We start from the raw sequence: 25,730 nt of genomic DNA, 5'->3' as shown, positions 1-25,730 counted from the left end.
TTCCTAGAATAATACGATGATAGAAAACAATTAAATAAGAGGAAAATCATCAAAATATTACTCACACGAACCAAGATTTCATGACGTAAGTGCATGAGAAAATTTCATGAAAACCGTTAGTATGTCAATGAACTCGTGCGAGGAAATTGTGAAAAGCTCGAAATAGACTGAAACGTAACTGAAAGTGTTATGATGGAGATAATGTACTCTCTAGCTCATTCTAGATTGTGTGTACTCCAGAATTATGTGCTTTAGTACATTTCCTATGTATAAATGTCGTGACAAATGTCTATAAACAAATGAATGAGCTTTTGTTGTCACGCCTGTGTGTTCTACGGCTATAGGCAGAGATGAACCTAAACTATGCTTGTAAATGAGGCGAGCACTATACTCAAAATGTTTAGTCAGGTTGTGCTAGTGATATTTTTTGGGGCTCATAAGTCAGTATGGAGATGAATGCCAGTGAGTAAAAACAGACCTACAAAAAATTAGGCTTGTAACCTTCAAACTACGCTCTAAACAAACCAACTGACCAACTTCTATAGATAATTTTTTAGTAAGTGGAAGTTCTTATTGACCCTAAATGGGTCAAATCTAAAACGAAGCCACTGGAGATTTCTATGTACCCCAATCGAATCGAATCTTCATGATAAGCAGCGACGCTCAATAGATAAGCTAAACGTCAATTGAAGCTACTGAACCCTGCTAAGCTTCATAGTAAGACATCTGGATATTCACAATGGCCCAATAATCGCCCATAGGCCTTAGCATCTCTATTCACAGTCGGCTTATCTGCACAAGATGCCTCAGGCTCTATTGTGATCAAACCTGCTTCCGTATACTATCTTGAGGGTGGGTCACACACTAACTATGCTTTGTGAATACGTACGTCTGAGGTAACCTTAGGTTTTCAGAATTACACTAATATTATAATGATGAACGGAAGTCGAGCCCAAAATAGTTAGATGATGATGATGATAATGATGAACACTTTTTATTAAACTTGGCTGTAAAATAGCCCGTACATCAGAATAACAATAAAAAATAGATCTCAAGAAATGTGTGAAGTAATAATAATGCAGATAGTTAAAGAACAAATATCTCAAATCTATATATATCTTATTAACCAGATAAAGGATCCATTACCGGAAAAAAATATTCAAGACCTAATTGCAGATGCAAGCAGATTTGAGAAAACTTTGACACTAGAGCTAGTCAGATTAGTATACTTGCTTCCCACTCGATAAGATATCACAAAAGCCTTGTGGTAGTGTGTGCAACCTTAACTCAAGATTATAATCCCCAGTATTGGATAAGAAAGCTCGATATTTCATACAAATTCCCGTTTTACGCTCAATTTAGAGTCGTTTGGAATTTGATAAATGGAGAGGTCTGAGCTATCTAAAGTGCATTAGGAGCTTTCTAAGAGAATTTTGATTAAGAACAGGTTATAAACAGGCTTGATTAGCTACGCTTGACAATGTATTAAAATAGCATAGCTACATTATTTTGGTACATAAACTTTCATACTACTAAGAAAAGTTTTTTATAAATTCCTCGGAAATTACATTTCCTTTTACGGCGGTCACTTAGTAACTCTAAAGTTCAACCTCATCTCACAAAAGGTAAGCTTTTCTTTCGGAGCTATTCACGTGTAAATAAATGCCTATACAAAACTACCGAAGCTCGAGAAAAAGACATAAAAATAATGTATAAAAATCATTGTTAAATAAAAATTGCCAGATAATTTTAATTAACACGCTCATTTCTCAATACACCAACCATACAAACGAACATTGTCGCCCAAAAGTCTACAAACCCAGTTAAGTTTAGAATCCAAGACGCCACAAACTGCAATACAATTGTCGATCGTAAACCGGTTTCATCCAGAAACAGATACTACCTCATTAACAATCAGTTAGCCATTATTATTATTCAAATGAACACCTTGTCCTGTTGGTAAAACGGACAATATACTCATTGCTTTGCCTCAGTACGGATAAACACGGTCGGGGTAAGGACAGAACATTTCTATTATACTCCAGTGGTGGTATGACAAAGAATCCAGAAGGTCTATTTTAATGTCATTGGTGGTTTATCAATATGGAACTGGATTGCAACTGGTGTTAGTTGAGTACTGGTTAGACTGAAAGCTGACCACAATCCAATTGGGAAAGGCTATGCAGATGACTGGTATCATCAATGACGATATATTTATAGTTGTAACTATTACCGTGTCACTTAGTTCTTATATTTTTACAGAAGCTTTGGGCACTTCCTAGATTCCTTCAGGAGCTTCAAAGTCTTGCTCTAAATCTATGTTTGGCCACCCATCTAAAGACTAGCCGCAGAAAGTTCAACTAGGCTACCAAGCAATAAATTTCCTCCTTCACGTGATTCCTAAACACTTCAGTGAGGTCCATTGTAAACACACTTAAAATACTGCAACAGCATTTTATTGTCATAGCAAACAAATGCACTAAATCAGATCAAGTTACTCGCGACTAGAAAGTTATTGAAAACAGATTATTGTAATAAAATGAACAGTAAAGTGCATGTTATTATTTTGTGGACCACCATAAAATTTTATGGATTTCCAATTTGATAGCCTTTAAGTATCTAATTTTATTGTGGATCTGTTATTTCTAGTGTTGTTATTTATGGCAAATCGTGCGCATTACCGCCATTGATGGTCGGTTCATAGGTTTTGGTCAGGCAACGGTTCCATAGCTTTCTGGAGACTAGATAAGATACCTAGTTGTTAGCAGAAGGCTCGTCTTAAGATAAGAAAAGCATCCGAGCAGTTAATAGTACTTATTTGCAACAAGTCCCTAGATCTCCTTTCCTATATGTGTTTGGAATCACATAAATACCCAACATCAATTTTTACAAATGGTCAGATTCACTTTACATGCAAAGAAAAGTAAAAAAAAATCTACAAAATCCAACATGAAAACACCCTAATCGATCAACCTAAAAAATTCCCATGCCTACCACCAAAAATCAAAAACCGTTTGTAAAACCAATAATCCTGGGTTTACCAACATCGTTCCCCGGATCACTACATCTTCAGAAGCTAAGTAGTCCATGACTAATGTCTTCCGACCGAACATTATAGTATTGGGATAGTCGACGACATTTAAATAGATACAGGAAGCTAACAGGACGGCCGATGTCCTTTGGTTAGAAAAATATTTTGAGAGGAAGAAAGAAATGAGTTTGGGCTGATGATTTTTGGCGGAATTTGGGTGGTTTACCTGAATTTGATGGGATTATTAAATGCTGACTGGATTCTGAAGAAACTATTACTATATTAAAAAATAACAAAGCTTTTCACTGCGTCTGTTTATCTGTCTCAGAAACTACTGGGATTGAAATAATGGGTTTCACCAATTATCCGTGAGGAAGGCTTAGGTAAATATACGAGTTTATACGAAGCGTTATATTTCAAATAATTTTTGAATCGTCTGGATTGCTATATGCGACGTTAAAAGTATTACCTTTCAGATTCTGCATATAGCTGAATTACCTTAGACCTCTTTTCATCCTAGACGAGCATATTAATTAAATCCGGTTGTAATCTATTCTACCGAAAGATAATTTCTAATGTTTGTTCGCATCAACGTTACAGCTTACATTAACATCGCTTTCACGATCCCGTCCACAAAATCAAGAAAGCGAAATGTTACCGCCTACATGCGTTTGCGCAGAAAGACTTTGTATGTACAAAATGGGTCAGAAGGCCCACTCAAATTAAAAGTAATGCAGTAAAATAAAATTGAAATTCGTATTTCCTTTGCACCTACATATCCATTTAACTTGCATATATGCATAAAAGCATTGGACAGTGGGGAATTAACATCGTCAAAACTACCCCGAATGGAGTAATCGTTTTGGGGCTAGAGTTTTTCGGTACTTAAAAGTAGGTACCTAATTTGTTTTTATTTAGGTACATAACAAAGATTCATGAGGATAACATACATACATAATTGTTAACACCTTATTTCAAGCGAATAAATGATGTAAGAAACCCCAAAAGAAAATGATACATTAAAGTTCTCGGTATCTACGACTGGGACTTCTTAATTACTTGTATCACTATAGTTGCGCACGAGTTAATCTAATACGTCTCGCTCAATTTAGAGGACGAATTTACTCCAGAAACAGACGTGCACTTTATTAGTTTATTAGAGAAAACGTTGGCTAACCTGCCAAAATGTTACTTAGAGAAATTGAGTCATAGACACAGTATAGTTATCAGTAGATTAATTAATGATTGCAATGGGAGAATAATTTTGTATATTTATATGACCCGCTATTTAAGTATTTGCAGAGTTACCTACTCTTAGCTAAGCTATATTTGTTCCCGGAAAAGGATTCTGAGAAAATGGTGCCTGTCTCTATTTGAAGACAAAGACCAGGTCTATATGTCTTCGTAGATGTATAAAGAGAAGAAATAAATTCTGGTGGCACTAGAATCTTGCTTGTAGAAACTAAAAGGAAACCAAAGGTGAAGTAAAGAGAGACTATTCATAAAGCATAAATAATAGCTACCAAAAAAATAAAGGAGAAAGAAACCAACATACACCTAGATGGACATACAGAAGCTCTAACAAGCAAGATGAATGATATCACAGTGAATAAACCAGATTAACTATTATGAGCACAAGCTTCCGTTGGCAAAAGGTCAATAAATAACTTTGTTAACACTTGCCCACACGCAAGACTAATTACAGATGTAAACGCATAAAATACTTCGTGTATAGCTGCAAACCTTTATGTTAGTCTAAAGACATATACAGATATATACATATAGATACAGACATAGACATAGCTGTCGTTTGAACATCTTTGGCTGTCGTTACGGGTAGTTGGAAGCCAGTAAGTCTGACAACCAGCCTTACCTAGGGGTATTGGGTTGCCCGGGTAACTGGGTTGATATGGTCAGATAGGCAATCGCTCCTTGTGAAACACTGGCACTCAGCTACAGCCGCTTAGACTGGATTCCGACCCCAACATAGTTGAAAAAGGCTAGGCAGATGATGAATGAGATATAGATAGACTACTTATCACACACACTAATATTGAAAGGTAAACAATTTTGAATGCTTTTTAGTCTTTCACGCCAAAACCACTGATCGGACTACGATAAAACTTTACAACAGGAAACAGAGATAATACATTACAACATTACGACCACTTGTCTTTCATAATTGTCATCAGAATTTATAGAAAAGATTTCTATAGCTTTTCGTTAAATTACAAAAGAATTACAACAATTCCCAACTTCAGTGTGAACAAATAAATTCGTGGGATGTGGGATAGAAGATTTATGGTTTATTTCCTATGTTTCGTTTATACTTTTATTGCTATTATCTCTATCATTAGTTGTATCAAGTGGGTGGGCAACATCATTCATTGTTAGCTGTGCCTGCGCAAGTAAACCCACAGGCTTGAGTGATTGAAGTTTTGTTTTATTACTTTCTTCCCAATCTATATTACTATAGTCTATGTTTCTTTCGGTTCTTCCTTATGGTACAAATTTTCAGGATTTGATAAATCTGTGAATAAGTATATTTTTGGCTTGAACTCTTGTTTTGTGGTGCCGATTGCATCTTAAAACATTTCCAGATTTCATATTAAGAAATATTTATAGCTTTCCAAAAACTCTTGACTTCCATGAAATTGATTTCCCACAAATCAAACTAATTGAACGCAACTAAAAGAAGCGTGCGCGTGCGCCTATAAATAAATTCAAGATGGCGGCCCACCCTTCGCGCCAAAATTGGAAGCTATAGAAAAAGTTCGAACAGTAGCAAAAAAGGTACAGCCATTAGCAGAAATGCAAGTAGAGGTCTGTTGCTATTATTTATAATGATGAAGTTTTTGCTTGAAGCAGCTGAAAAGATAATAATAGATTTTGCCTCTTCAAGAATGTTGTAGAATTTCTTTTGTATGAAGAGAGGTACCTTTTTCAACAACTATGTATACCCTTTGTTGGTATTCTCACACGTTTAAAGGGGAAATTACTTTGACTGTATGTTCTAACTAAAAAGTTACTTAGCGTTCGTATTTGTAAAGCTCAAATGTGCAATGTTTTCCTTACGTAATTGTTAGAAGTTAAATGTTTGCATAAACTTTAACTCGGAAATGTACAACATCAATATCGTTGTACAAGTATTTATGTGACAAATTATTCATTTCAAAAGTTTACCTGCTTTCTAACTATGTATTTAGGTTTTGTAAGTTCCTTGACTAACCTAGCATTAAATGTCAAACACAGCGTTAATGTTTAGCCAACGAAATGTCATATTTACCAAAGCAAATTAAAATATTACATTTCAAAATTAAACCATCTGTGTCTCGCAATCTCGTGCCAAAATTTAAAATAACAGTCACAAACCGAACATATTTGACATTCTGTAACAAATTGACATTCGGTAACAAATTGACATTCCTGTCAAATTACACGTCATCGTTTAAATTCAAATTTCGCAACTGTCATATTCTAAACGGAAATGACGTATCGGGTTACTATGAACGACGGCGCTTCCGCCTTCGGACGCCATCTTAATTGGGAAAAAGCTTGCGCACGCGCAAACTACGAAATCCGAACAGGAAACGGATGTAGCGGTGTGTCTTTTTTAATATTTTTATATTCCCGACGCGACAAGTCGTTGGAATTAAAAATATTTCTTTTCATCTTTTGAATCTACTTTTGTTAATAGTTTCCTATATCTCGGATTGAGCTTTGAAGTTGTCATAACAAATATTGGGCACTCCGGCTAATTAGATAGTAAGTGATTAATTTAATAATATGTTGAAAAGTATCACATAAAAAGCTGGTGTGTGGAGGTAAACGGAATTTCACTTCAGTTCAGATTTGTTGAATGAACTAGAAACTACGTTTGAAACATAATAGTATAGTTCTAAAATTACAGAAATCTTCAGAGCAATTCTTTGCAAAGATAAATAAATACATGGATGAGTTTCTCATGAAGTAGGTACACTTCGTCAGACGTCTTTAAAATCAACTCTATTAATAAGTGTTGCCAGAGGATACATTACCTCTCTTTACGGTTAAAATCCAATGCTACTGAACTGTGATCTCTAGCACGCGCCTTGGGGATTGTCTTCTCAAATTATTTCAATAATCTCGAACCCCACGTCACATTATTATGAACAAACCGTAAAATCACAGGAAACCGTGCTATTTCTACATCCAGACGAACGCACTCGATATGACGTATGTCACACGATATTCTTCAAAACATCACCAGGAAACCAACCATCAACATTGAAGCTATTAGCTTCTATTTCGAAGGCAATAAGGTTGAGAATTCATTGGCAATTTGTGTCGTGGCCGCAGAGTTACGTGTGTAAGTCTGAGTATCGGTTTAGGCTTGACATTGATACTTGATGCCGTATACGCAGTTTTATTTTTAGGGGTTGTTTTAAGTGGTTTTTTGTATTTTAATGACTGAGCACTGATTTTGAAGGGCAGATTGGTAAACAGTTTAGTGGAGATAGAAAGCAGGCTTCTGACGTCATAGACGATGATAGTGTTTGTAATGTTGGAAGAGAGAATTTGTTTTCAGATTATAGGGAAATGTTTTGGTATGCTTGAAATTAGAAAATAAAGCAAAAAACAAACAGTAAGTAACAAAGAATTACTTAGGTCTGGTTTGGAGTTCTCACCTGAAACATTAGAACATTTCCATGTGTTCGAGGTTTGAAAATATACCTAACGCTTGAGATAGTTAATAAATATTTCTTAATATTTCCTATTTCATAATGAACAATACAAAAGACCTGATTCTTCCGATAGAGTCGAAGTTTCTTTGATATTTGAGACAAAAGGAAATGTAAAAGAAACTAAATCTGGTTACGATTGATGTTGATGATAAACTTCGGGATATGAAAGGCAAGATGCGGTTTGGCGGTGAATTTTATGTTGCCACATCGCAAGCTTCAAATTTCGAGTTCCTGGGTTTGATTTTTAGTATAGGATAAATAAATATTGGTAGTATTTACTATTGAGGAAGAATTACATAAAGAAGACTTACTAATATCTACTCCAAACACTAAAGTAGCTCCGTCAGACTATCTACTACAGATTTAAATGTTTTGTACACATAAGTACATAATATATGTAGATATCGAAGAGTCTAAAAAGCACTATAGGCTTCATTTTACTCGGTTGCGGAAAGTTTACCCAAGACGTGGATGAAACCGCTGAGAACAGCTAGTTTACTCAAATCCAACAATTTGCGTAGTCTTACAAAATTGGAGATAATTGCATATATGTTATATATGTATATGAAAAGTCTTCATCATTGAACATAGATTGCACAAATCCCATCACCTTAAAAACCTTGATATTATAACAGTACACCTGACCCAAAAAGCCCGCAATTTATTATGTATCTCGTGTCTAGTCCCTTAAACCGTTGTCTCAATAAGGCTCGAGGTAATATGATGTATTGCGTCCGCCATTGTTGGTGCCATCAATATAATGGTCATGTACCAGCTCTGCCCTAAGGGATCGGAAATAGTTGCACGTTTGAACTAGGAAGGTTTGTTCAGTTCATTAATTGTATGATGGGAGGTTATATCGTTTGCGATGTTGTGGGTTGAATATAGCGGGTTTCATCAAATCATACGTATAGGGTTTTTTATACATTTCCAGTATTTCATAGCCATATTTTCACTGCTGAAAGAAAATTTTATTTCAAAACCTCAATTTTGAAAAGTTTGAAAGCCAATAGTTTGATCAGGTTAAAAAATTAGTATGGAGCAAATGATATCCAACCGATATCAGACTGAATAAAAAGTTAAAATTCACAATTACCTTCAAATTAAACTAGCCAACTGACAGCCTACAGTTTAGTCTTCAGTTTAAAACTCTTAACATTAAGGTAGTACATTGAAAGTATAAGCGTTAGTTCTCTTAAAACAACTGACTACTGAATTTTTATGTACAATTTTCAAAGTAACAAGTAATTTTAAGAAAAACAGCCCTAATGAATGATGGATATCCCACATACCTACATATAAGTCAACCATACAATCAGTTCCTGTATGGAAGTAGGAAGAGGAAGTCGCTTCGGAATGTAACCTTCAACAGAAGATGGTTAAGCGCATTAATTAATAAGTGATTAACTGATTAACAATGCGTTTGTGATCGTTGTTTGTAATGCGTAGTACTGTTAGAGTGGAGGCGTTGTTTGTTGCATGGGCGTTGGTATAGAAAATATTTTGTAGAAAAAAAAATGGTTCACACAAATATAAATCTAAGGATGTGGATAGATTAACAACAAAACAGTTTATCCGTCAGAATAACATACAGTACCCACTGGGGCTACTGTTATTCGAGTACGGAAATTAGTTATTCAGGTATGAATAACCACGGAGAATACTAAAACTTTTGTGAAAAAAATGTCCTTTAAAATCTGAAAAATAAACTCTTTTCTGAAGAGTTTTTTTAAGGCTATGGTTGTTGCACTATACCATCGATATAAAATTTGATATTCCTAAAGCCCAAAATCTGCTCGTAAATAAATTGATTCACACAATCAGAAATATAAACATGTTTCACAAATAACACAGAGTCAGACAGAGACTCATTCTTTCTGAAAAAACATGAAACAATCGTCGCTCTACCAATATAATAGAAAAATTAATATCAATAAAAGTCAAATTACATGAAAGTATGAAAGAATCATGATGAAGATACGGAAATTGAAGTTATTTTTAGATACGTATATCATTGGCCTACATAATACAAAATGCATTAATATGTCGATAGTTTACAATATTATTTAAGTTACTTTATTGAATGTTTTTTTTGTAAACATATACCTACTTATAAATAAAATGCTTTAAAATTAGGATGTTCGCGTTTCAAAATTTTTTGCAAAATACTGGCACTATAAAAAAAAACTGGTATTCAAAATGATTACAAACACAGTAAAAATATTAACTGCACATCAAAGCTATTGCAAGAATAGAATACGCTTTTTAATTTTCAAAACAGTTACAAACTCTAAAAGAGTAATTAGATCGCAAAAGTTGTTTTAAAAAGAGAAATAAACCGACTTATATTTTAGACTTTTCAGTGCAAATGAACTTTTTGAACTCATCATAAAATATTTTTGATCAAATAAACGTTATGTACTTGATATACATTAAGAATATAAAATAACGCTGTATGTAGGTACTCCCACGTAAGAAAATCTTTTTTGGCATAGTTCCAAGCAATTAAAAAGTCATCTGTAATGTTCATACAAAAGAAACGCTTATGTATAATATAGAGCTGTTTTATTCTAATCTGTTTTATTAATAAAATTATGAATTGATACTACCTTACCCGCGATGTCACTCAATTTTGAAGATAAAATATCTAAGGGCACCGAGATCGAGCACAAATCTTAAACTACAATCATTATTGAGATTTGAGAAGCAGTTCAGTTGTTTTTCAGTTACATGCCAACTATTAGTCGGCTTATTTAAGGCATTTGATATGCTGCGAAGCTTAAGAAGGAACATGGTGGATTTCAGTCAGCAAGAGTCCGACACACCCTCACGGTGCACCCACAGCGGGAAGGATCATTTTGATCATTTCCACAAAAAAATGCCTTATTTGAGATTATATAGTTGTCGTCAGCGTTTCGAAAACTTTTGAGTCCTTTTGGAATCGAAGTCAGTCAGACCACCAACACACAACATTAGGCAGTTTCCATTGTTTCTCGAAATTATAGGCGTTCAAGTGTCAAAATGAAGGGTTGCCATAAAATGAGGTAATTATAGGACTATTGTTGCCATCGGGATAATTTGGGACTACCAAAATTCGAAGGGATTTTTATGTGTGTCATCTGGGATAAAAAACACAACCTGTAGGTTAGGTACACTTTTATTGATATTATCAAATTACTCTATCCATCTACATATTTCTGTTTAGAACTAACGAAACTCGATATAGCAGAAGAGCTAGAAAATCTTTGAAATGGTTTTTTTTTGTCTTAAATAAGAAATGACCAAAACTTAACCCAACCCAAAAATGGTCATTTGTATCGACCTTTCCCACGTTTCTTAGGGGCTATTGTTTTTAAAAATACGAAATCTTTTATGACGCTAAGCTTGACTTTCCATGTTTTTGTGACCCATGGCTGCAAGGGCTTGCATCTGCTGAACATATGCAACCACTAAATCGATGGTTAAGAAGCTCGCAAAAAGATTAGTGTTGTAGAGTAGACTGTCGATACTTTTTGTAGATTGTTTGTCGATCGTAAAAAGTTATTTTAATTTTTCAAAATTATTGACTAGTTTTGTAGTCTATTATTGACTTATTCTTTATTATTATAATTCACAAGGTATAATTTTTCAGAATTGTTAATTATAGATAATCTTTAAACAGAAAAATACATTACTTCATACCGTTAAAACCATTACTGATTTATCTTTTTTTTATATAAACTGGTATTGATTTACACGTATTTATCGATATCGACAAAACAAACTCGACGTGCCCATCACTAGCACAGGCCATAATTCACAGGCCACAAATCTCGATGGCAGTTAAAATTTCAGCCGGGACCACTTGCGAAACAAAGAGACGCTACATTGTAAAACTGCAGTGTATTTGTATGAAACCCACAATTGATCTCTATTTATTTAAAAATACTTTTTGAGTACTTACAAATTTTAGTCTCAAAATATACTTTTGTATTTTGATTTCTCAATATTTTCTATAATTTTGTAAAGCTGTAAATAGATCATATTTTTGTAGCATTTACTACATGAAAAAATCAATGACAAAAATGTAAAGTAATTACCTAATTCGATTTTTAAATCATAAGTGACCACTTTCTCCTTAAAGAGGCTAATAAAATATATTATTTTCAAAATAATTGTCTTACTTTGTTCACTTAAGTATTGACACTACCTACTTAAATGCTTAACAGTTTTCTTAATAAGGATCGCAAGAGCATGCGTAATCTAATAAATCAAATTGCATTTGACAATGCGTAAATGAAAAACTAAACAGTCGTTCTTTTGTGTACTTGTTTTATATACGTCAACGTTGAGTCAGTCTGTCCGTAGTGACGTCTGAATTTGATTCATTTGAAATATATCGATATAAAATATTTATCATTGAAGATATTTTGGTACACCTTCACATGAGAGTATAAAGTAAATTACAAAGAAATAATACTGATCAAGTTTTTGTAAAAACATCTTATTAATCCGTGCGTGAGTTTTTAGGAAGCCTATTTTCGTAATGAATAGGTGTGAGTACGTAGTTTAACTATGATTAAGGCTATTACTGATAAATTAAACCAAAAAAGGTACTCACTCGGATCTGAGAATCGTAGGTACCGATATAGGTACATGTAGCAAGACCCAGCAGTTGGTAACCACAGTTGAATATCTCGCAATTACAAAAATAACTAAAAAAATCTCACAGCCCACTTTGTAGGTCCGCACAAACACGCAATATAAAATAGGCACCAAATATGCAGAAAACTTCTCAAAGTAGCCAACCCTATTGAATAACCCTAAACTGCAAAGCGAAAGTCGAAGTCGTTACAGTAAAAGTCCTTAAAAATAAAAACCAACCCGTCAATGCTCATTAAAATCACGTTTGTGCTTATAAATAGAAGTTTGTTCGGACACCTGAACACTATAAATCTACTTGTATATTATTTTAACGTTCCAAGTGTTGCAAATGGATTTTCTAAACTGCATTGGGTCGTGGGTCTTGGGTAGGGTGCTTTTTCTTGGGCTAAATTTAAATTGTTGGTCAAAGTTGCAAGTTAACCTTATTGTTTTGGGGTCATTTTTATGTAATAAGTTTTTAATTTTGTCACAAGACTCATCATGGCCTTGTAACTCAGTAGCTATCAATGTTTATTTTTTTGAAGCAATTTTACAGCAAACCTATTCTACAACAAGACTCTCATAAGATTGTTCAGACACAAAATTGGTTGCAGTTTATGTTTCAATAGAGAATGAAAATCATTTTGATATTATAGTAGCAAATTGCATATAGGTAAGGTATGCCCCATAAATTATAAACACGTTCACTTTACACCGGCTTCTTTGTAGTATTGTCTCTAGTTGCTTTAGATTCACAAGAACAAAGGACTGTATACCAACATCAGTAATAAATACATCAAAAGTCAAACCTAATAAATTTTAAATAAGTCTCAAACAAAACAAACACAATAAATCTTCGTTTATTGTTAACAAAAGTCAATGATATTCATTTAATCGACATTTTAAGAGCAGTAAACATTTTTTTAATGTTTAATTTTAAACATGTTTTGTTTTTTAAACTTGCGAGTGGTCATTCGTATTCACTAGCTGCACGCGAAGGGTTTGCTTTATGAGCTGAGAACGCTGCACTAAAGGGTTACTTTATTCTCGTTATTTTATGGTGTATGTTAAAAATATAAGCGTACGCATTCGTAGGGTTATGCGGTTAAATTGTAGATGTTGGTTTTATTTACGGGATTCAATGCGATGCACTTCGAAATGGCGTTGTCCTAATTATCGTTTTTCTCAGGAGTTTTTTTATGCATGTATAATGTCCTGTAATGTAAAACCTTAAATGAATCCTTCAACCGTCGACCGAGAAACGATTAGTTTTCGTTTTTAGTAGTTATTTTGTCTATTCTGTTTTAAACTGAATTCCCAAAAAGTAGGAGGTTCCCAATTTGGATGTTTGTATTTTTAAACTTTACAATCCTAATTCAAAATGGGCAATGACTCAATGAGCACTCGACAGTCGCAAACCAGAGCGCCAAAAGCTCCAAAAGATTATTTAAATTTAATTTTCCTATATCGATTGTTACAGACAAAGACTACACAACACTAGAAGCGTCACTGAACGAGAGGCTGCGGCTCACTTGCGGTATAAAGCCGAACGGAGAGAAGTCCTCAGTGCTGTGGTACAAAGATGGACTGCTGGTCGATACTCAGAAGAGCAGAGTTGTCCAGCAAAGGCAGTGGTGAGTTATACTGAATGGATAAAAATAAGTAAATCGATGAAATATTTGGCATAAGACATTGTGAAAGGACCTATATATAGATACTCCATTACAATATTGATAGGTATAGGCTCTACGCGATCAAGTACTTACGTATTAAACAAATAAACTACTTACTACTTAAAATAACGATCCATTTGATTCAGTAACTGTTATAATTATATTTACTTTGTAAAATGTAAAATCAGTTCTGATTTTAGTTCAGTTCTGACTAGTGGGTAAACAAAGTCATATCCAAATTGTTTACCGTTTGCTTACTGAAATGTAGTGTAGTACGATGTACGACCCAAATGGATTATCTAAAAACCTGAATTTTAAGATTTTACACCATAGAAAATTAAAAGGAAGAATAATTAACGCTGCAATTTATAATAACACAAGCTCATTTTTGCTCCGTTTTCATAAACAATCTATTAAAAAAACAATTACAAAAGACTTCAGCTAATTCAAGCAGGATCCAACAAAGTCTACCTTGCTATTCCAAGTACAACTCGAAATAACATCGAAAATTTCGCGAACTACAGAAATAGAGACATAGAAACGGTAAGCAATGTATTCAGTAACATAGAGAACAAAATCACTTGCGGAGGTGTCATAACGGAAAATCTCCTAAGAAAGCAGCGCGACAAAATGCTATTCAGTGGAAGACGAGGAACGTTGTTTTCGCTCTTATACGCCTTCATTGGACCCGAACATTTCTTGTAGTACCAAAAATGGTTGATAGATGTCTCAACGAACCTCGTTAGTTCTCTCGAAACTGCTCATTTTAGTCATGCCCACCGTACGAATTTGACCCAGAAGAAGGCGCCTGACCTACCTTTATTATGGCATATCTGATCATTCCTTACTCCGTGATTCAGTAACAATATTTAGAGAAGTTTGAATACAAGCTTTAATGCAGGCCTGAGTTATGAGTTTCTATTTGAAGCGCTTCAAAACATTGTCGATCAAAATTATGTTTCGTATTAATCACGTAAATTGTGAATGAATACGTCAGAGCTAGTGTTTTGATGTTCGTTTTTAAGTTAGTGTAGGTTGGTATTTAGAAATGACGCACGTGCTTGAAACTGTTTTCTAATCAACAGCAACTAGTGCTTATTCTTCAAGATCAACACGACCATTTATATTAGTTCTTTCAGTTAGGGTGTAAGCAATTGAGTCTGCAAATCAATTTCTGTTACCTACTCAAACTCAACGAAATAAATAAGTGTAAGATACCACTACACCGAAACCTGACCTAGTCTAACTAGAACTTGAAAGGTTTAAGCCATTTTTTTCATTCAGTCATTTTATTTGATCTACCTTTATTTGGCTAAAGATGAACTGAAATTCAAGCCAACATTTATACTCCAACTCAAACCAAACTTTATAGCTTCATATAAAAGTTTTCAAGCCAAACTCTTTCTTGTGGATAAAATGTATTTTGGTCTGGCCACGTATTTGGCGTGGCAAAGAATCCTCATAAAACGATATGACGTTGGTTATCTTCTGTTCAAGATTATTTCATTTATGTTATTCAAGTGTTACTGCTAGCAATTATAATTAGTTTTCACACCACCAAACAGACAAACGTAAACTACTGAATGGATGATTCATCAACTGCCTAGCCTTTTCCCAAACATGTTGGATTCGCCAATTTATCCAGTTTTTTTCAGTTTATATGACCTTCTCAACAAGGATAATATTAATGCAATAAAAAATGATTGTTTCAGGTTAAGAATAAAAGGATTCAGAGCCAAAGATGCTGGGCTTTATTCTTGTAAGACTGATAATGATAATGAAAAAGAGATGACGATTAGGCTCACTTTGAAACATAATGGTGCCCATGATATGGAAGGTAAGTTAGTTCATTCAAATTACAAACTCTTAGCAAACGTGTGTGACAAATACTGTGTACATAAAGCCCATTATGATAGCGAAACTGAAGAAAACAATAAACATAATGCAGTTAGCATAGAAAAAGTCACAGTAACAAGTTGTAAAGAAGTAAACAAACTTCCTAGAAAATGATTCCTGAAAACAGCAAACATTAAAATAGAAAAGTTTTCCACGAAACTCTCAAATTGCACAATCTGTAAACAATAAAACGGTTCGCGTTACGAATCTTCAATGTCAAATGCATAAGCATTACTTTGAACACGGATTTTCATCGCTGTTTCAGTGTCTTTGCCCTGAGGTTATTTTAATATTATATTTTATTGGCGTCTTTATTGGTCATCCAGATGTGTAAACAGTGTGCACCGGATTCCGGGGTTGCAGCAATATTGCATCGCTCGGAGAAATGTTTGCAATGTTCGGTTTTAAAATCACGTTAGCTTTTTCGACGACACGGGATGCACTTAAATTTTGATCGAAATAACCAGCGGTTTCCTGTGTCGTGTTGGGTTTTTATTTAATGTTGTTTACATGTTCTTTTTTATTTTAAATTGTGCAGAATTCGACGAGATGTAAGCATGAATGAAAATCATCCCTGACTGAAGTCTTGTTAACCTAATATACTTGGAATTTTCCAGATTACCAAGCAGACATGGGCGTAAGAGCACTTCCAGAAACGCTATCACAAATCAAAAGTGCAGCACTAGTTGAGAACAACACGTTAGACGATAACATCACAGACAGCAAACGATTTATAAAGGACGAAGATCTTGATGAGAAAGGAGAGAAAGATGAAAAAGAACATCCAAATTACGGCCACGTTGATGAAAAACAGGAATATTTCCCTCCCCGTTTTAAGCACCCTACAAAACTTTATAAAATGGACATGAAACCTGCTGGGAATTCCATAAGACTGAGATGTGCTGCAGAAGGTAATAAATATTTTTATTGACGTATGTTTTTAGGATCGTGTTTTGTTGCTTTTATTTTTGATGCTGTGTTTAGTGTCATATTTTGGATTAAGTCGTTTTTGATTATGCACATGTGTACTTTTCCATCTTCAGTTCTTGTTTTATTCCTTATTTGTCGTCTTTATAAATATTTACTTGAATATTTTTTGTGCATACTATAAATACTTTAGTAAATGTTATTCCTACATTAACCTCAAATGGCTCGTCCCCAAGCAGTCTGCTTTCCCATTCTACTCCACTAACTTTAATGCAGCCCGCACCGAAATAGCCAGAACCATGTTTACTACATCGTAAAACATTTGCAGGGAACCCAACGCCTAATATTACTTGGTACAAGAACAGGAGTACGCCAATATCTAGGGTGTTCTTCCAACCGTCTTATGGGAAATGGTCGATGGCTTTGGACGAGCTGACGAAAGCCGACAACGGAAATTATACTTGTGTTGTCTGTAATATTCTTGGCTGTATCGAGCATACTGTTGTTCTTCATATACAAGGTAAGAATTTATGTTGGAGCTTTTTAATTAACACTTTCATTAGCTTAAGGATTATATGGCATATTTTTTCGTCAAGGAAACTTATTATAATTTTCACAACTTCACGACAATTGATTAGGCAATCTCTTATAGAACGCTACCCATCGAAGCCATACATAAAGGAAGGTTACCCCGGTAACGTGACAGTTCTGGTCAACGACACAGCAGTTTTATCCTGTCCACCAGTCTCAGATCTTGAACCGTATCTGTACTGGATCAGACCAGCCAATTATACTGCGAAAGACGCTGAAGTTGGACCCAGTGATATGCCAATACCTACGGGAGATGTTATAGAGGTCTTTTGATTATTTTATCTCGGTGTTGGTCCAATATCACTGTCAACTTGGTGATGGTCAATTTTAGTTAGGGTTGAAGGTTAATTTAATCTGCACTCATGGATAGATCATTACAATCTTCATCTGGATTAATTTCATGTTCACGTGTTACATCAACAGTATATTATAAGTTTCTGTAGTAACTTCATTGGTTAAGGTTTTTCACAAATCAAAACTGTCTCACATGTCGTTATAACTATTTGGTTTAAGTAGAAAGGAGTCGGTTTACTAACTTGGTCAAGGTCTTCATTTGGTGGTGGTTAATGTTGTACATCAGTTATTTTAACACTATTTTTAGTATCCTCATTAAAATAAAGATTCACCTTAGCAACAAGATTACTAACAGGAGAGAATTTCATCAATGTAGTTAACGAAAGCTTATCTTCTTTTTAAAGGCAAGCAAAGTTCAAATCGTTAACATTAAGTCTGGTTTAAACAGTAGGCGTTTCAAACACGCCAAGTATTTGATTCAATACGAATATAAACTGCAAAACGTAGAAAAGAACAGTACATTCCGTTAGTTTGGTTCCAAGTGTTGCAATTCAAACATTGCTATTTTTGTGGATTGTTTTTTTTTGGAATTCAAGAATTCCTAAAGTAGATGTGAATAATTTAGTTAGGATGATAACAATGATGTTAAAGAAATATAGCTTTAAGACACTGTTGAATCTTAATTTTAACAAGAGAAGATATAACTTTTTTTGCAATTATGTTTAAGAGTAAAAGTCTATACTATATGCCAGCAAATGCAATGCTGAATTCTAACACCCCAATTTTTTTATAGAGCGTTTGTACGCGAAACCAGTGTTGACTCAAGGCGCTGAAAACTTGACCGTTGTAGTCGGTGACACAGCTAGGTTCAGCTGTCAATTCCTCACTGATTTACACTCTTCACAATACTGGATGTACTTCACTAAAAACGAGTACATATACAATGAAACTATAGATACTGACGCCTTGATCAAGGAGTCTGTGGTCTATCCTGATTATAGCAAAGTTGTCACGGTGAGGGAACTGTCACTAACGCATGGGGTGTTGCATGATTTGTTATAGAACTTTGTAATGTATCTTTATGTATTATGTTTTTGTATCATTCGCTTTCTGTTATAATAAATATTAGTTTTAGATTTGTTTTGAGGATCTCGGCTTGTTTTAGAGCATGTTTTTTATCATCAACGTGATCTAGGGCGTATGTTATTATTATACCTACCCACGTTTGAAGCATATTTTTGATTTAGTTATTTTATACTTCTTTCAACATTATTTGCTTATATTATAACTTAATCAGAGTATTACTTAACTGTACAGCTGCAATATAAACCAAGCTTAAGTTAAAAGCATTATTTATTAATTATTTACGTGATTTACAAAATTATCTACATATAGCATGATTTCTCACAAATACTTATTGAGTGATAAACTAACAAACCGATTTTTACCATTCAACTATATTTCTGTTGCTAATATACCTTAACCCTTTCAGAGTGAGAACCCAACAGACAAACCAGAACAACTCACAATATACAATGTGACTAAGGATGACGAAGGATGGTATGTCTGTGTTGCCCTTAACAGTTTGGGCAATACTACTGCTAAAGGATACTTAACTGTATTGGAATGTAAGTATTTTTAGAGCATCAAGTTAAACTTATATTAGGACCCATGTAAGCTCGCATACGCGGTTGTAGACGATGCCATATCATGTCCTATGACAGTTAATAAATTGGTGTTACTAGCTTTGTTTCGGTTCCTACACAATATAAAAATATAGTAGGATTTCATATCAATCACGTAGAAAACAATATGATAGTAACTGACCAGGTAGAAAATATGGCTCTGAAATCCAAAAGTCTATTCTGCAGAAGTAACACCCTCTATAATTTTTAACATAAGTTAAAGTTTTCTAACAATTTAATTCCCAATTTCAGCACAACCAGTACAAGAAGCCCCCGACCATGGAAAGCACACACTCCTCATAAACATACTTACTGTAGTCCTCGGAGCCATGTTCTTCGTAGCTGCCATCATAGTGGTCATGATATGCAAGAAGCTGAAGAGAGAGAAGGAGCAGAAGCAGTTGGCTATAGAGACGGCGAGAGCAGTGATTGTTACGCATTGGACAAAGAAGGTGACGGTTGAGAAGCCGCAGATGAATGGCTCGCCGACGGCTACTGGTGAAGCTTTGGTAAGAATGATATTATGTAGTGACCTAGCTAATGTAGAACCTAAGGTTTTTGACATCCCAAAATCGAAAAAGGACAAAGGTAACGCTACCAATCTGTACAATGGTAACAATTTTCAGTAATATGGCGGAAACATTTAGAATCAAATAAAAGTGTCTCCTTCATTGCTTTAACTTCAATCGGTGGAGTAACAATCACATTTCACTTTCTCACTAAACATCGAATAGGATAGCTATTAATCATGAAATTCACTTCAGTATATTACTAATGTATCATATAACTAACCAACCGTTCCACAACCCACAGCTAATGCCAGTAGTGAAGATCGAGAAACAAAAGCTATCGCAAGTGCAGAACACGACAAGCGATTCCATGATGATGTCAGAGTACGAGCTTCCGATGGACATAGACTGGGAAGTGCCGAGGGAATCCCTGTGTTTGGGGAAGGTGCTCGGTGAAGGAGAATTCGGCAAAGTCGTGAAGGCTGAATGTGTTGGTATATTGAAGCCGGGAATGCAGTCTGTTGTTGCTGTTAAGATGTTGAAAGGTAAGATTTTATAACTAAGATTTGATACAGATTATATCATACATAATAAGTTTGGAAATACGTAGCTGTTGACTAGAATAGAATTTAGATTCCTTTATTATACCCAGACTTTTTAACTGTTGTAAATGATAAGCTCCGCTGATTTAGTAAATAACGTTACAACGCAAATTACACCTTTTTTGTTATGCCTATAAGAGACTTCTACGACTGTGTCTCATTCTAAAATTCGCCTTTAATCTTCCAGAGGGCCACACGGACGCAGAGATGATGGCACTGGTCTCGGAAATGGAAATGATGAAGATGATCGGCAAGCATGTGAACATCATCAACTTGCTCGGCTGCTGCACACAAGACGGTCCACTTTATGTTATTGTTGAATACGCACCCAATGGAAACTTGAGGGAGTTCCTGAGGAATCATCGACCTGGCAATCGGTAAGACTCCTTCGTTCTATAGATGAAATAATCGCTACAATTTTGATAGAAACAAAAACTGATCTGGTAAATCTAGTAATCCATATAACTAAGTTCAACTATGTAGTTACACCATCATGTAAAAATGGAAGCATCAGGTCTATTAAAATCTCAACCGAGCCTTATCATAAAAATCTTCTACTTACAGATACGAATCACCGACAGAAGAACTAAAAGAAAAGAAAACGCTTACTCAGAAAGATCTAGTCTCATTCTCATATCAAGTAGCAAGAGGAATGGAATATTTGGCGTCCAGACGGGTAAGCTCTCAACTATTATCTTGCATATTTTGTCTAAAAAATATTCGCCAATGGTTTCTTGTTAAGTTCACTTTCATTTACCAATTGGTTTAAGAGTCATGATTGTGATAATCGGAAGAGTCTCTGTAAATTTTTATGGTGTTTGAGGTTCAAACATCATTTCCTCAGTTGCATTTAAAATCATTACATGAATGGTTTTACCTATTATGTACTTCTTCTCCATCTTCAAATCTAATTCTTCACCCATCTCTTTCCAGTGTATCCACCGTGACTTAGCCGCTCGTAACGTGCTGGTCTCAGACGACTGTATCCTCAAGATAGCTGACTTCGGCTTAGCCAAGGATGTCCACAGTAATGACTACTACAGGAAGAAGACAGAAGGCAGGCTGCCGGTCCGGTGGATGGCTCCAGAGTCGCTGTACCATAAAGTTTTTACTACGCAGACTGATGTGTAAGTTCGAATAACTTTTCGATATTATTTATTTCTGCTATTAAATTGACTGTACATGCTAAACTTAAAACGAATGTTATTCATAAATTAACAGAAAAAGAAACTTAATATTATTAAATGCAGTAAAAGTTGCCTAATCTTATTTTTGGATCGGTGGTATATCTGTTACGATTTACTTTGGATCGAAGACATCGAAATACACAGGAGTGGCGATGATACTTTATCCATTAAGGCACGTACCACAATATTGAAAGATCCTTGACCTGATGGGTTAGGTTGAAGAAAATAATCGTCTGTGTTCGTCTGTTTCTAAATTCTCACTCTTCAAAAGTGGGAGACCTTTTGGTCAGAAACCAATTCCGAAATATAAAGACACAAGAGCTTTGGTTTCTTCACAGAAATTGATGTACATATTGTATTTACTTATTATTGTCTTTTTATTTCCAGCTGGTCATTTGGCGTGTTGCTGTGGGAGATCATGACTCTAGGCGGGACGCCGTACCCGACTGTCCCGGGACAGTACATGTACCAGCATCTCAGCGCTGGACATCGGATGGAGAAGCCTCCGTGTTGTAGTCTTGAAATGTTAGTGTACCCTCTTTTGAGTAATTTGCTTCTCTTCATCTAGTTCAGATTACTATAATTAGTTTATACTACTTATCTTGAAAATGCACTATGAGTGGTCTTTTTTTTTTTCCGACGTTAAAAATCATCAAATGACCCCTCCCGCTGTGGGTTAGCAGCGGTGAGGGAGTGTCAGACTCTTACTGACTAAAAACCGTCGTGTTCCGTCATAGGCCTTTTATGTACCAGGGCCGCGGTATCTCTTTCGAACAACCCGCAGCACTATGAGTGGTCTCACGCAGAATACCCTTACCCTTACCTTAAGCTAAAATTGAACATGATTATGAATTCTGAAGGCTTTTTGAGACAATAGGAACTTATGAATAAGATTTTAATCATTGCTCAAAGAGATTGGGTATATAATTTTGTTTTTTTCCAAACTCCCTTTGTTTAGGCTAAGTAAAATTCATCACAAATTTTCTTCTGTACAACTTCATCAACGATTGCGTCAACATTTCAGCCGGGTCCTACATGGATATTGGTCAACTGCTTGTGATAATAAATTAAAATATCTTCCACAGATACATGCTGATGCGCGAGTGCTGGTCCTTCTCTCCAGGAGACAGACCTTCCTTCACGGAGCTCGTCGAAGACCTGGACAAGATCCTCACAGTGACTGCAAACCAGGAATACCTGGACCTCGGTCTACCACAACTGGACACTCCACCTTCAAGTTACGACGGTTCTGGTGACGAGAGTGACAGTGACTTTCCTTTCATCAAATAGACTTTTGAATTATGATGGTGGAAAGAAGAACAGTATTAGTACGAATAAAGTACCAATTTAAATGGTATTTGATGATATAGTATTTCAGTTTAGTGAAACTGGTGTCTTACTAATTGACAATGAAACGAAATGAGTGATTTTTTCATCGTTAAATGTTGAATTGGATCTCTGAGATGAGATGAGATGAGACCTGATGATAAATCCTGGTAGAAAGTTATTTAAGCTAACTGGTAGCTCTCCAATTAATATTGAGATTACTCTATGAGATTTTCACTCAACAGTTACGAAGAGAAGAAATAGAGGATTCTTAGCTACTCCCAATGAATAGCTGAACTTAAATGAACCCACCAATGATAATCGTGTTTTATTTTCATAGTTAGATTATTACAATGATTTGAGATTTTTGACGAGTATTGTTGAGGACAGTAGGACCAATGTTCTGGTCCTTTTAGTAATATGGACTTGACTTTTGTATGTTATTTACCATTATTTACAACACAAAAATCCTTAGCATTTTAAAGAAAGTTGATGACGAAGAATTTCGAAATTATATCTAAGTATTGTAGAATTTTCTTTGGAAATTCCTATTTGTCTAGGTACTCAGCAAGAATACTTTGGTCTTTTAAAGTCGATGCACCCAGCATGACATAGTCTATATAAGATTATTTTATATAATTAGATTACCTACATATTTATTTATAGGCTTTACACAATATGCGAAACAAAGTATTGCATAATATTGAGTGTAAATAATTATAGGAATAAAAACCTTTTTGGGGTTAATTGTAAATATCCTAGTACCAAAGTTTGTGTTTTTTTTTTTTTGTATTATAAAATATTATTGTGAAGTTTTAGAGCATTTTTTATGAAGGGGCGATTTTTGAAAATGAAAATTTGTAACATCTAGTCTGTTTGTAAGAACGGAGAGTCGACTTTTTTATTTTAATTATTTTCTTTAAGAGTCTTTTTAAGTATTTTAGCATAAATCACAAAATATTATGGCTGTTACATTGAGTTAGGTATTAGAGACAACACTTTGTAGTAATTTACAATAATGAATAATAGAATTATTTCCCATTTCACTCAGGACACCAACAACACAAATCTAAGTTTTTTTTACCGTTCACTATGAATTTTACGGTATGATCTGATCGTTTTTTGTCGCAGTTGACAGTCCTGTCAATCTTTTCTCTTGAAAATTTACAGCTGTCAACTGCACAAAAGATTCGAACAGTTTCGTTCTTTTAATGATAAATTGATGTTTTGGTTGTCAGTGGAAACGGGGTAAGTCCACATTTTCACGTTGTTAATGGGAATTTCCTATTCCGACTTTTAGTTGTTAAATAATTACAGACACATTTTAGTTTTGCTGTCTGTAAAGGATGCATTTCACCACCAAATCTTTTACGTACTTAATTAATTATTTTATTGCAATAATTATACTTGTGTAACCAATTAGAAAGAAATTATTATGAGATTATTTTGTAAATAGTAGATAGGAATTTTCTACTCATTTTTATGCAATGAGAGTTATTTTATAAGTTGAGAAAATGTGTTTGATATGACTTCCACTAAATAATAAATTATTTGTTAAATGTAGTGGAAGTCGTAATGGGAATTTTATATGCATTATGGGAAAATTATAATAAAACATATATTTTCTACTATTAAATATAATATGTATGACATCACCATTATTGGTATTTATAAATTAATTAAAATTATATATTTTTAATCAATTATTTTGAATGTCGATGTGCCTTGAATAAAATAATCGAATATTGTTGTAGTAATGATTTTGGCGCTCCTTGTATGTATATTTGATGGATAATGTGTGGGTCAAAATGAGTTGTAATAATTATAATAAAATAAAGATTTATAGTGCGAATGTATTTTCTGGTTTTATTTTTACCAGTTACTGAAATACCTACTAGGTAAGCTCCTTCAAACAAAGAACTAGGCATAAAGAATCTTTAGAAAAAGTCGATCATAATCGTAAAGTATGTAATGTGAGAAAATGTATGAGAATATTTGTTGAAGCGACATCTATGATCAAATTGAGGTACTTATTAAGAAGCAAACGAACCTAAGTTAAAGAACCTCTCTCTTAGTTATTTACAACTGCCGATAGAGGGCAGTATTGGTATCGTAGAATTTAAATATCAAACAATAAATAAGTTATGGAATATTATAATTTAATATCAGCAGAAGTTATTTCAAACGCATTATGTAAGATTCTACGCAACGCTATGCAGGTGCTACTTGCTAATACTACTAGGTTTCTGATTGTAAAAATATGAGAAGGTGGATTCAGATGAATCGGGGTACTAACACAAGTATTAGGTACTTCTGGATTCACAGGTCTCGAATAGTAATATCGGGAAGAATTTATACGGAGCCTTCATCTGCAAGATAGTATTAACTATCAGAACTGGTGTTTGTCAGAACGAATGTTTTCCCGCAATCATCCCATAATTGTTGTGCCTCTGTAAATTCTGGAATTACTGATTGGTGTTTTGAATATTTGGAATTCAACTACCCTATTATATTTATTACATAAATAGGAATCTTCTTCTTTAATCTGCGCTCCTACAATTTTACAAGGAGCAAATAAATTCTTTCGAATGATAGCCATTTATCTAAAGCTCGTTTTTTCTCTTTCGATTATAGGCAAGGAATATGAAAACAAAAGTCAAAG

The 25,730-nt window shown here is 34.5% G+C and overlaps 1 protein-coding gene across 2 annotated transcripts in view; it reads left to right on the top strand.

Moving 5' to 3' along the window:
- The window catches only part of LOC110373728 (fibroblast growth factor receptor homolog 1), an 83,712-nt gene extending 58,788 nt beyond the window's left edge, over positions 1-24,924 (top strand). Inside the window, exons 3-15 of one of the 2 annotated variants that reach the window (XM_064040848.1) lie at positions 13,859-14,012; positions 15,764-15,888; positions 16,565-16,858; positions 17,203-17,394; positions 18,553-18,773; positions 19,252-19,387; positions 19,697-19,953; positions 20,258-20,498; positions 20,743-20,932; positions 21,120-21,231; positions 21,489-21,682; positions 22,130-22,267; positions 22,828-24,924. In XM_064040848.1, the coding sequence (XP_063896918.1) occupies positions 13,859-14,012; positions 15,764-15,888; positions 16,565-16,858; positions 17,203-17,394; positions 18,553-18,773; positions 19,252-19,387; positions 19,697-19,953; positions 20,258-20,498; positions 20,743-20,932; positions 21,120-21,231; positions 21,489-21,682; positions 22,130-22,267; positions 22,828-23,032 (2,459 nt within the window). In that variant the 3' untranslated portion in view covers positions 23,033-24,924. Of the gene's footprint in view, positions 1-13,858; positions 14,013-15,763; positions 15,889-16,564; positions 16,859-17,202; positions 17,395-17,526; positions 17,730-18,552; positions 18,774-19,251; positions 19,388-19,696; positions 19,954-20,257; positions 20,499-20,742; positions 20,933-21,119; positions 21,232-21,488; positions 21,683-22,129; positions 22,268-22,827 lie in introns of both variants that reach the window. The other variant, XM_049837543.2, reaches the window with a different exon arrangement.
- The last annotated feature ends 806 nt before the right edge of the window (positions 24,925-25,730 follow it).

The sequence above is a fragment of the Helicoverpa armigera genome, chromosome 23 (genome assembly GCF_030705265.1).
Source record: "Helicoverpa armigera isolate CAAS_96S chromosome 23, ASM3070526v1, whole genome shotgun sequence".
Taxonomy (NCBI): domain Eukaryota; kingdom Metazoa; phylum Arthropoda; class Insecta; order Lepidoptera; family Noctuidae; genus Helicoverpa; species Helicoverpa armigera.
This window is presented reverse-complemented; position numbering and strand designations above follow the sequence as displayed.